This window comes from Zootoca vivipara, chromosome 3 (genome assembly GCF_965207765.1).
Source record: "Zootoca vivipara chromosome 3, rZooViv2.hap1.1, whole genome shotgun sequence".
NCBI classification, from domain to species: domain Eukaryota; kingdom Metazoa; phylum Chordata; class Lepidosauria; order Squamata; family Lacertidae; genus Zootoca; species Zootoca vivipara.
This window is the reverse complement of record NC_142586.1, coordinates 55,824,502-55,837,026: the sequence shown is the minus strand read 5'-3', so window position 1 is coordinate 55,837,026 and position 12,525 is coordinate 55,824,502. Positions and strand designations below refer to the sequence as shown.

Here is a 12,525-nt window from a genome sequence, read left to right as displayed (position 1 = left end):
GGTGTTTGCCATGATGGCTAGATTATCAGTAAACATTTTAAAGAAAATGTCTACATAGAGATTTTCAAGCTTGCTGAATACTCCTAATAACGTTGTTGTTGTTGGTTGTAATTGCTGCCTTAGAAATCCTACAGAGATGTGGGGCTCCCATCCTACATTTAGCACCACAAATTACTTGCAATGCAGTAATACCAGAAGCATGGTCAACAAAGAGCATTGTGCTTCAGTGAGCTTTTTAGCATGTGAGGCTAAGCCATTCTTTTTACTGACTGTCATAAATTCCTTTCATAAATGGATGTTTCATCTGTGAAGGATTTTTCTTTGGTCTACTAAATATTGTATTAATAAGTATTACATTATGAAACAAAGTAGCTAAAGTAAGGCATTACCTGGGAAATCATGAATCCCAAAATTGGTAGTAATGGATCTTGTGGTAGTTGAGTCATGAAGCAGAATCGGAAAACAAGATGCAAGGTGAGGTGACTGCCTCATGCGGCAGGATCCACAGGGCTGTCAATACCAATGTAGATGTTTATACCTCTTTCGTTCCTGATGTTGATGTTCACCCCCCCTTTCTTACCTGTCGGGGAGTGGGGTGCCATTTTGTGGTTTGCCTCAGGTGCTGAAATGTCTTGGCTGCTTTTTACCTGTGAAGATAACCAAGAGAAATCCATAAACATTAACATTTTTTAGGAAAATGCATGATTCAAACACATATTCACAAATTGACATTTGCATGTTCCACTGACAGAACTTCCAACGAAGAAGCATCAGCTGCAAGCACTGAATCTATTGGTCCTCCTTCTCCCAGACGGAAATAGAGATACTCTTAAGGTTAGACTTATGAATTCACCATTAAAAAAGCACTTCTGCAATTACTCGTCTACCCACAGCAACTAGGGCTACTCCCCACTTCTCTTCCGCCCCAGTTGGGGTTCCAGAGCCATGCTTCTACCACAACGATAAGCCTGGATCCCTGGAATCTTGGTTGCTGAAAAGGTGCAAGTGCAGGGCCTAATTCTTGGCACCACACTTCAAAGGAGGATGTGGACAAATTAGAATGGTTTCAGGAAGGATTGTTGGGGGTATGGAAACCTTTCCTTTTAGGAGAGGTTAAGGGAATGGGGTATGTTTACCCTCAATAAGAGGACTGATATGGTCGCACTCCTCAAATATCAGAAAAGCTCTCACTTGTTCTCTGCTGCCTCAGATCTAATGGGCTTAGAGGATAGCTATCAGTTCAACATTAGGAGAAATCACTTGACCATAAGAGCAATTTAGCGATAAAACTAATTAACTAGAGGGATGTTGGACTCTTCCACACTGGAGGTTTTCAGGTAGGGTCTGGACAGCCATTGATGGATACTCTACCTCTGGATTTGCTGCTAGACTAGATGGCCTACAAGGTCCCATCCCAGCCCCATAGTAAATCTCACAACCGGTCTCTAAGGTGCTACTGGAAGGATTTTTGTTTGTTTGTTACCTTTAAGGAGTGAGTCAGCCCAGAGATAGGGTGACTGCTGGTCTTGCAAAGAACCAGGGTATAGCTAAACAAAATCTAGGGCAGCCTTGAATATGTGATACATGCTTGACCTAGTCAATCATATATTCGTTAGAAGAAGGATAGCCAGTGTGGTTTCCTACAGATGTTGGTAGAATCCAACTCCTATCACCCTGACCATTGGCCATGCTGGCTTGGGCTCATGGAAGTTGTAGTTCGTTTAATTTCATTGTACACAGGTTGTATAATGACAAAAAGGTATTATTATTATTATTTATTGGAGGACACCATGTTGGCTATCTCTGATCCAGAATAAAGATTTCAGATGCCTAATTTTCTTTTTACTGAAAGTAAAAGGAAGTTTACTTTGATTTTTGGGGAAATCACTTGTTTAGTTTAACCACTGAAGTTACTAGTTGATTTAACACTGTGCACGTACTAGAATAAACTTTTTAAAAATTTGAGCATGTTTCTTGTTTGTTTGCACATGCCTACTTTGCCAATGCTGTTCTCATTTTCAGGCACTGCTTGAATTTCTTCAAAGGGTAATTGATAACCGAGATAAAAATAAAATGACCCTAAAGAATGTTGCCATGGTTATGGCTCCAAACATCTTCATGTTTCATGGTTTGGGCTCAAAGAACACAGAGCAAAGCGAGTTCGTTATGGCGGCTGGGACAGCAAATGTCATGCGTTTTATGATTAGAAACCAGAACCTTTTGTGGACTGTAAGTTTGTTTAAAAGTGCTTATTGTCATTAGAGAAGAGCTTTCCAAATTTTTCATGTTGATGACACAATTTTTAGACATGCATCATTTCACAACATAGTAATTCAGTTTTACTAGCAGACTGGAGGTTAAACTAACCCCTTTCCAGCCCCGGGAGGAGCATGGGGAGCATTCGTGCAACATACCTACACACTGCGGCCGACACACTTAACATGTTGCGACACACAGTTTGGAAAGCTCTGCCTTAGAGAATTGTCTCAAACAGAAGGGCCACAATTTACAAATTTTACTGAACATACACACAAACACACACACAATGCACAGGGCAGTCTCGAGCAGGTCGCACGCCCTGGTGCTGAGGGGCGGAGATTGCTCCGCCGCCCCCGCCCTGCCTACCGGCCCGGCGCCCTGGCACACCGTGCCACCGGGGGTCTACCTAGATGCAGATGACTCGATTCATTCTGAGCAGCTGGATGTAAGAGCTACATAGATATACAAATTTATTAATAAATAATAATAATTTTGAGCTGGTTTATGTAAAAACAAGGTCAGCGTAAGCTATAAAACATGCCTGTTTTATGTTATTCAAAATATGGATGGAGTACATAATTCCCCATAGGAATATTTTCAGAATGAATCCTCGTGTGTTTTAGAAAATAGTTTGCATATTTTACTCATGACAAGAGTAAATAGCCCCTCCTTTGTAAATGTTATTTTGTATTTCAGAACAGGCAATAACTTATTTATTATATTTAAATATTTATATGCTGTCCTTCACTAGATTCGGTTTCATAACTATATAAAAGCTAAAAATATAAAAACACAATAAACCAAATAAAAACACCCAACAGATTTTTTTTAAAAGCTTCACTGAAGGAAAAGAGATTTTCTCTTCTAGAAATGTAATTGTTATATTATTAATCATGTTTAAGTGGTTGTAAGCTGTCTTGAGTATGGATTACACAGAAAGACAGAAAACAAATTCTAGAATGAATAAATTATACCATCGGTGCCATGTTACATCTAGAAACAAAATTTTAAAAAAAATCCTTCCAGTAGCACCTTAGAGACCAAATAAGTTTGTTCTGAAGAAGTGTACATGCACACGAAAGCTCATACCCAGAACAAACTTAGTTGGTCTCTAAGGTCCTACTGGAAGGAATTTTTTTATTTTGTTTTGACTACGGCAGACCAACACGGCTACCTACCTGTAACTATGTTATATCTAGGTTATTCCCATATATGTTAGTGTTGAAAGCTTGCTAGGCAGTCTGATTTCATGACACCAATAGACCTGTTACTTGTACAAAAACTGACCTAAGATGATTAGCTACACCTTATATGGTTTTACTATGAAGAGGTTCTGTGCAATTATATTTCATACCATGTCTTTGCAACTATCATTTGAGTCTCATTTTTAACAATATAATTCTGTTGTTGTTTGACATAAATATTGGTGTTTGATATTCCATATTTGATATGTCTTGTCATTAGAAGAATATAAACATTTGTTTATGGGAGCCAACTGTATCAATGGTGCTAGTAACAGGTTTTATGTCTGCTTAGATTCCTACATTCCTTGTGAACCAAGTAAGAAAGCAAAATACTGAAAGTCAGAAAAAGGAAAAAAAGGATAAAGCTGTGAAAAAATTGCTGAAGAAAATGGCTTATGACCGTGAAAAACACGAGAAGCAAGATAAAAATGTCAATGATGTAAAAAGTGTCAATGAGGTAAGCAAGTAACTTTCAGTAAATTAGAGTACGTCTTCTTTTGTGATTGCTCGTAGCCAAGTAAGATTGTCTTCCATAAACACGGTTTTAACAATGAGTCCGTAAGTGACTGTGGAGGCCAATTCTGGATCCACACATCCTTCCACAGTGGGGACATTGGTTTCCGGGCTGGAGTTGATCACGGTGTAGATTTGCCAAGCATGCCTTCCTCTTAGCACATTTATCCCTTGTGTCCTGAGATCGAATTTCTTCAAAGTCCATGACACCTTTGGTAAAGGCTGTTCTCCAATTGAAACTGCCAGAGCTAGTGGTAGTGATAAAATAGCAGCGCCGCCATATTTACAATTTGCCTTTTCTTGATGAATAAATGTAATTATCTGAAAAATATCTTATTAAAACAATGCCTTGCCTATTAGCAAAGAGGGGTTTATAACATGATTTAGTTTTTAACTAAGATAATCAAAATGGCTAGATGTTCTAGTTCGGAAGGCCTATGTTTACAACACTTGAACGTTCCAGAGCGCTTGCTTACTGTTGTGAAACTCATGGTTCAGTTGTACCTAGCTTTCTTGCTTCACTTTCAGAGTGGCCCTGAGCAAGGGTGTAAACTGCATACTTGTTTCAGCAGAGGAAAGTAGAAGAGCACCTCTGAAATGATTGAAGTTTATTTCTTCTGTCAGTTTGGCATCCAGATTAGCGTACCACATAATAAATGCCAATAAACAATAAAGTGATTTTAAAACACAGTCCCTAAAACCAGTCATGGAAGTATCCATAAGAACAACAGTAGAAGAAACCAAATCCATCCCCTTTCTTAGGTATGGAGTATTTATTTTTTAAAAAATGATACAAATCAGTTCATAGTCACTAGTGTTTTGGGGTAAACACTTGCTGGTCAGGTGTTCTCGATTGGTTAGACATAACTTTGTCTCTAATTAATTATATCCAGCCTGTGTTAAGATCAAGTATCAGAATACATACATGATCTGTCTTCTGAATGCAGAATCTCTTTGGATGTTTGTAACCCATCATTAACTAAAGTCATATTCACAATTTAGTGAACTAGAGACATCTTGTGGAAGAATGCAATATTGCACTGGCTCATCACGTTATAATAATGATTATTCATTATAATCTGTTGGCATATTGGGGGCCAAACTGGATGTGGTGATGGTAGACATTTTTGTTACAAATTTTTGGGGTGCTGTGCATTTAACTTTAATATATAAAATAAGAGCAGGAGATAAACCTTTCCCCAGTTTAACTCCTTGTGCTCCACCATTCCAGTTTCTGACCCGGCTGGGGGAGGGAGTTTGGGCAACAAAGCATCCGACAATAAAGCAGAAAAGGGTTCCCTTACTCTTATCCCCACTGTGGCCTCTTGATGTTAAAATTAGGCCCTACAGCTCACTGCTGCTTATGTATCTAGAGCACAGCATGCAGAATCCTCAATATTTGATCAGCTCTCTTAACTGCAGCAATTTCAAAACTAAAATTTAAATCTGAATTCTCTTGGAAAATAAAAAGTTGTTATTGTATATGGGCTTGGATAGTGCAGCATGCCATATGCTTTGTATGCAGCTGTATAGACAAGAGGGAACCTCAGGAGAGTAAGAAGATCTAGCACTTTCCTTGATTCCCTTTTCCCATTGTCTTTTAATGAGTGTTAGCCCTGCACTCTTTGTCCCTGGTCACCGCAGTACAAGTCAAGGTGACTCAGGCTGTCACCTGATGATGTAGCAGGAAAGCGAGTGGGGCTCATTACACAGCATGCCTTCAGTGTGTTGTGTAAACATCTACTGGATATAGCTGGCCTCAGTCATTTCAGGCCATCTTGGTGCTGAACAGATTATTTCTTGAGACCAGTGTTGGCCAAACTTTGTTCTCCAGCTGTTTTGGGACTCCAGCTCCCATCATCCCTAGCTAACAGAACCAGTGGTCAAGGATGATGGGAATTGTAGTCCCAAAACAGCTGGAGACCCAACACTGCTCTAGACCTATCTAGAAATGGCAAAATTCAGCTTGTCCATTAGGAATATAGAGTGATCCAGTAAGGTAGGAGTGGATCCTTATCTCTTCCACCCTGTGTCAACCAACCTGTCAGTCCCCTGGGACTAATCATAGTGGTGTCAATGTACCTGTTTTTCTTGCCCTAATAATAATAATAATAATAATAATAATAATAATAATAATAATAATTTATTTATTTATACCCCGCCCATCTGGCCGGGTTCCCCCAGCCACTCTGGGCGGCTTCCAACAAAACACTAAAATACAGAAATCCATCAAACATTAAAAGCTTCCCTAAACAGGGCTGCCTTGAGATGCCTTCTAAAGGTCTGGTAATTGTTGTTCTCTTTGACCTCTAGTGGGAGGGCATTCCACAGGGTGGGTGCCACTACCGAGAAGGCCCTCTGCCTGGTTCCCTGTAACTTGAAATCAAACTGTTGTGGGTAAAGGCAGTGCTATGAAAGGGAATAATCTGATTGGGGGGGGGGTTGCAAAGTACTGTACGTCCTCAGCTTCCTGATAAGTAGCTCTGCACTATAGGTGATCCCACTTGGACTCACCAGCTGCCAGCACCAATCAGCTGATAGGCACTGACAGCAAGTCCCCCTCAGCCACACTGGGGAGGTTCCAATGAAGGGAACTCTGCGGGTCTCGCTGTTGGATAAGCACAGCACTTTGCAACCACCAACAATTGGCACCAACATATGACATCAGTTGTTGGGCAAGTGGCTGTAGTTTGGGGAAAATAGCCTTTTAGGCCAAATTGGGACCTATATCAGGCCTGCAGGCACTAATGGAAGGCAACATAAATTATTATTATTTATTATTTATTACAGTTTCTGGAAGGAGTTGGAAGCTATTGGTTTCTTGCCCTACCAATAGGAATACTTGGTAACCCTCTACATATAGCTTCCCAACTCACCTATCCTTTATTATCTGTGGCTCTGGTCTGTAATATAAAAAGAGTTTGTATTTTCATTTTTTGCAAGCTGAGAAGTGGGTACCACCTGCTCTTCTGGCACTGCTTTCTTTCATGTTATTAAATCTAGTATATGAGAAGCCAGGCTATGGTAGTAAAAATCTTCCAGAGGTTATCCAAGGATTACAACTAATAAGATAGGTTTTAATAAAATTTTATGGAGGGTGTGTTGGATTTTAAAGAAGGAAAGAACCCTAACATTTTAAAAGCAATTTCATTTCATAATTTGATATGAGATAGTTCATTCAGAAATTGAAATTAAACTCATTTCTTCACATTTTGCAATTAAGAGTTGCATAAAAGCTTTTCTTTAGGTCTGTAGTATAATTGAAAAGAGAATTCACATTTGGTTAGAAAATCAAATATCTAATTGGTTCAGAAATGTTCTTATAAGAATATTAAGAATAATATTTTGTTTGTTTCCTGTGCACAACAGGATCCGATTAATGTGCAAATGTAATATCACACAAGCATGCTTCATAATGTGCCATGACTGTGCAAATGTGGTGGTAACAATGTAAAATATTATTTCTTTTAGCATATGTAGCAATACGTTCCATCACTATTATAAAATATAGGCGTCTGTAAGCATTTTGCTTAATTGTATAACTGGTAATTCCCACCCACCCTGCCATCTTGCTCTCCATACAATATCCCTAACTTTATTCAGTATGTGAGCTGTCCCAACTATTTGTTCTGCACTATGTTTTGAGAAGCTCCTCAAAGGCAGCTGCAAGATACTCCATTCAAATTCCATTATTGCTTTGCAGGCTGATGTTCCTCAGGGAGTAATACGGGTGCAAGCGCCTCATCTTTCCAAAGTTTCCATGGCAATCCAGCTGACAGAAGAACTAAAAGCTTGTGATGTAGTGGCCAGGTTCCTCAGCCAAAAAAGGTATAAGCATTTCTGTCTGTGTCCTTTTCCCCAACCCCCCCCTTCTTCTTCTTCTTCTTCTTCTTCTTCTTCTTCTTCTTCTTCTTCTTCTTCTTCTTCTTCTTCTTCTTCTTCTTCTTCTTCTTCTTCTTCTTCTTCTTCGTGTTGACTTGATTCTACAGCAAGAAAACAAACAAATGTACCTTGACATAATTAAGCTCAAGGGACAAGTGTATATTTAGGGCACAGTGTCGTGGGTCTCTGTGAGGGCATCTTGGGGACTATAGGATTCCCCAAATCACATTTGTGGACCTTTGAGTATATGAGTTTCTTCAAGTAATTTTGTTTCCATGCAATTCATTGTAGCGTGTAGCTCCTTTTTTCTAATCATCCCAATATGAGATGTTTATTTCAGTAAGTTAACAGATGGAGAAAGATAGCAAGATAATTTTAGCGCACTGGCAAATCTCCTGAGCTGTAGAGCATTTTCCGAAGGACATCTAGTAGCTTCTGGTTGCAAGTTATTTGGTACTCTGCTCAATCATTTTGTTGCATTTCTTTGTAGTGCAACTGTCCAGTCTCTGAAGAAAGAAGAAGTGTTTTTATATGAAGTTGGAGGGAACATTGGTAAGGCTCTTTACACTGTAGACTTGGTGCTGGTTTCAAACTTTGCTTAAAACACAGTTTGCTTAAAGCAGCTGGAATCACCTCATACAGGTGTATGAGTAATTTCTTACATGGAAACGCCCCCAATACCTATTGTTTTGGAAGTGATGTATATAAAGAATTAGGCTAGAAGCTTTCCCCTGATGTGCAGGTTTGAATGTACAGGAGTAGGTGGAGCAGGGTGAGGATTTATTGGCAATGTGTATCCTCATGAAGTGGCAGCCAATGAAACCACCTCAAGAAACAGGCAATAGGTTTGTCGGCAGCTCAGTACCCACCCACTCTCCCTTTAGCCACAGTATGGTATTAATTGGCCAACTTCAGAGCTGAGTAGGATTCTCAGCAGGGGAGATGTATTTCCCAGGGCCTAATTAATTTGATTATCATTATACGTTCACAACTGCTGGGATAGTACAAGTAAAAGATTGGTGTGCTCCTTAAGGTGAAGCATAGAGTGATCATGCTTTCAAGACAATTGGGGCCAGGAAGCTGGGGGCATGCTGGACTTGCCCATCTAGAAGTAACTTGCTTGGAGGGCGAACTTAGTATGGATTCCCTCAGTGTACCCTAAAGTGTGGCAGTTGACCACTCAGTGGTTTTCACTGCTTCCGTCTCTGAACCAGTGTGAAACTCACATAGAATTCAGCATCTGATCTGCTGAGATCATTGTGTGATTAGGCGTTGTGGTTTGCTTCAGTTATTAATCAGAGTTAATAAAGTTGTGGTTTTGTTTTATCCCTTGGTCCTCATTTCCTCTGTTTCCATAATCCGATGCATGTTGACTCAGAAACAACTTCCACTAAGCTCAATATTCTTATTTGCATACAGTCTTAATCATTTTCAAAATAATCTGCAGTTTTACATAATATATGTGTTTTCCTAACAGGTGAACGCTGCCTGGATGATGATACCTACATGAAGGATTTGCATCAGCTGAACCCAAATGCTGAGTGGGTTATAAAATCTAAAAACTGCTGACTTTTTAATTTTCAAAGAGATAACTGTGACTGATTTTTGTAAAACTAATGTTCACGTCCACCAAAATAAAAGTGTGATGTATTCATTGGATATGTCACAAATATTGCACTGTTAAGGGGCATTGTCAGTGCTGCAGTTGGCTTACATGAAGCCTTCTCTCTTTCTCCCAAGTCAATGCAAACTACTGTAGCAAAACTGGTAGGGCAGGTAGCTGTGTGATCTTAACTGATTTTGTTGCACAGGAACAGTATGTTCAGAACTTTTTTCTTATGGGAAGCATTGTGCCTTTGGTATGGTCCCATCTAATTCCCATTACTTTCATATTGCTTGTTTATAACTTCATTTCTCCAACGAAGGGTCAATTTTCTTAACGAAGACATCTGTAAAAATTAGATGTTCCTTCATTGAGCCATCCAAATTATAAATGGTGCCTGTATTCCCTATGTAATTGGGACAATAGTGGCACGAAGTATGCCACACAAGCTTACTACATGCATTTGTTTAAGTCACACAAAACCATGTACCTACCCTTTTTGTCCCCAGAAATATAGGAAAGCTAATGTGACATAATACTGACAAAACTATATTTACCCGGAAACAATTCCTGTGATCATTGTGATGAAAAATGTATTGCTATGAAGTCAGTATACCAAAGAAAATATCTGTATTACCACCCTAGATTCTACAGTCTTCTCAGTTCTTAATGAGCTGCTACAAATATAAGCATTCTAGGGAAAGGAAATATATATGGAACTTAAGTTCCATAACATATTAGGCATTTCCTTCCTAATTCCATTTTGACAATAGTGTGAAATTTTGAATATAGATGCTTCTGTGTGATGAGTGCAATACTCACACTGGGAAATCTATGCAGGTTGGGGAAAGAATAATATGTATAGTGTCTCCATGTATGGTATTAATGTGACTAGTCATATCAATGATCATTCAAGGGTCAAATATCTCCCCAATGTCTTAGACATATGCACAGATAATGTTTTCAATTCAGTATTGTCTAAAGTCAATGAAGTCCAAAGATAATATTCATGACCTTTTAATTTCAGCATACTCACGTTGAAGCTTACAGTGTAGTCGTTGAGCACACTATTGTGCATTCTGTGCAGATTAACATGGCTGAAAGTCTCACAATGAAAGGTATGGCCCTGGGCTTTGCTTAAGCATTCTCTTAACAACAAAGTTGTCATCAAAAGCGATTCACTTGTGGTTGAACAGGCATCCCCAAACTTTGGCCCTCCAGATGTTTTGGACTACAATTTCCATCCTCTCCGACCACTGGTCCTGTTAGCTAGGGATCATAAGAGTTGTAGGCCAAAACATCTGGAGGGCCGCAGTTTGGGGATGCCTGTGGTTGAACATAAAGATGTGTTTTTCTCCCTACAGTGGAAAGGGTGAGGCTAATTTTATGCAGATGAGTATTTACCTTACGTAGGTAGGGCTCACAGCAGATGTTTGCAAGGACATGTTGACCTTTGCATTTTGTTCTTCAGAAACAAAACCAACAGAAATTAAGCTTGTATAAATAAGGACAAAAAGAGGATGAAATATATTACTGCTAGGATGCAAATCTTAAGATGCCTTCCTATTTTCAACAAGTGACTATTACTGACATTCATTTTTGGCGGTAGCTATGAGCTATTGCACCACCGACAAACCATGTGCTCCTGTGTCACTGAAATTATTGTAGCTTCTCTTGCTCCACAATTAATAGGCTATCGCCTATTAATAGGTGTTGTATCCAGAAGAGTCAGATGTTCAGAGGCACAAACCTCAGTGGTATCTGAACTTGTAACATTCCCAGGGAATTGCAACATAATCTCCTGCCATAAAATGACTGTATGAGTTGTGAACATACCATAAATAACAAAACAATTTTTTGAACCCTCACTCTTTGCAATCTGGTACTTTGGTGGGATTTGACTGTTTCAGGTCAGTAAAGTAGGGAGAAGAAAGCTTGTTTGAGCAGGAACTAGCTAGCACAGGGAATCTCTGGCCCTCCTGCTGTTTTTGGACTCCCATCATCCCTGGCCATTTGTCATGCTGGCAGGGGCTGATGGGAGTTGTAGTCTGACAGCATCTGGAGGGCTGTGAATCCTGCATCCTTAAGCTGGAAGCTCCTGGAACTCTTATCTCTCCTGCTACAGTCCACATGGCTACCAGGATGGCTTTCCCTTCTCTCCTTGATTGGCATGCAGCCATAACTGGGGATTCCCAGCAGCCATCTCTGGCAAAGAGGGAATTTGAAAGGCAGAATAGTTTATGAATCTGGAACCTAGTTTAACAGGTAATACGAGATGCATAATGAAACCTTTGTAATACTTTACAGTCTGTAGTTGCTGCAAACCAGACTTAATTGCAAGGGAAATTTTAGGTATTTGAATCAGAAACAATTACTGCTGCTGGGAACAGCTGTAGCGGTCATTAAACTACAAATGGCCTGTAGATTTGATTTTTTTAAAAAATAACTTTTGTTGCAGGGTTAGTGCCATTATCTTTTTATTACTATTTGAACAGCTCTTTTATATATGTAAAATAATTTTCATAATCTCATTTGATTTATGAGGTGTATACATGGAGTATACACAACAGATACACTGACTAGTTGTTGAATCAGCTAATGGGGAAGGATGGGGAGTTACCACACTTGTGTAGATTTGTACATAAAATGTTTCAGATGAAAAATGGTGAGTCTGTGTTTTCCTTTTCTGTGTATGTGTGTTGTTGCATAGGGCACACCACCAGGTCTTTGAAAACAGAAGTCTCGGGGGGGGGGAGAGAAGCACTGAATCTAATGACACACAAATGCAGTTAGATCTTTGTATGCCATTTAATTTAATGCCTACTTCTGTATTTACAATTGATGAAAAATATTCAAACCTGGACCCCAGTGGACACCACTGCATCCTCAGACATCTACCTTGGAGCCGGGCAGAGCTGCTTGTCCCAATGTTAAAATTTAAATTGTTTCTTTTTTGTTTGCATGAGAAGTGTTGTTTGGTTTTTTGCCTGTATTTTATTTATTTTGGGCTGTGTGGGAGTGTTT

The 12,525-nt window shown here is 39.4% G+C and overlaps 1 protein-coding gene across 3 annotated transcripts in view; it reads left to right on the top strand.

Annotated features, from left to right (window-relative positions):
• Window positions 1-12,164, top strand: part of ARHGAP18 (Rho GTPase activating protein 18) — a 47,688-nt gene extending 35,524 nt beyond the window's left edge. For all 3 annotated transcript variants that reach the window (XM_035109023.3, XM_035109024.3, XM_088666130.1), the window contains 6 exons: window positions 752-834; window positions 2,023-2,229; window positions 3,796-3,960; window positions 7,720-7,844; window positions 8,389-8,450; window positions 9,376-12,164. In XM_035109023.3, coding sequence (XP_034964914.3) covers window positions 752-834; window positions 2,023-2,229; window positions 3,796-3,960; window positions 7,720-7,844; window positions 8,389-8,450; window positions 9,376-9,467 — 734 coding nt within the window. In that variant the 3' untranslated portion in view covers window positions 9,468-12,164. The remainder of the gene's footprint in view (window positions 1-751; window positions 835-2,022; window positions 2,230-3,795; window positions 3,961-7,719; window positions 7,845-8,388; window positions 8,451-9,375) is intronic.
• The last annotated feature ends 361 nt before the right edge of the window (window positions 12,165-12,525 follow it).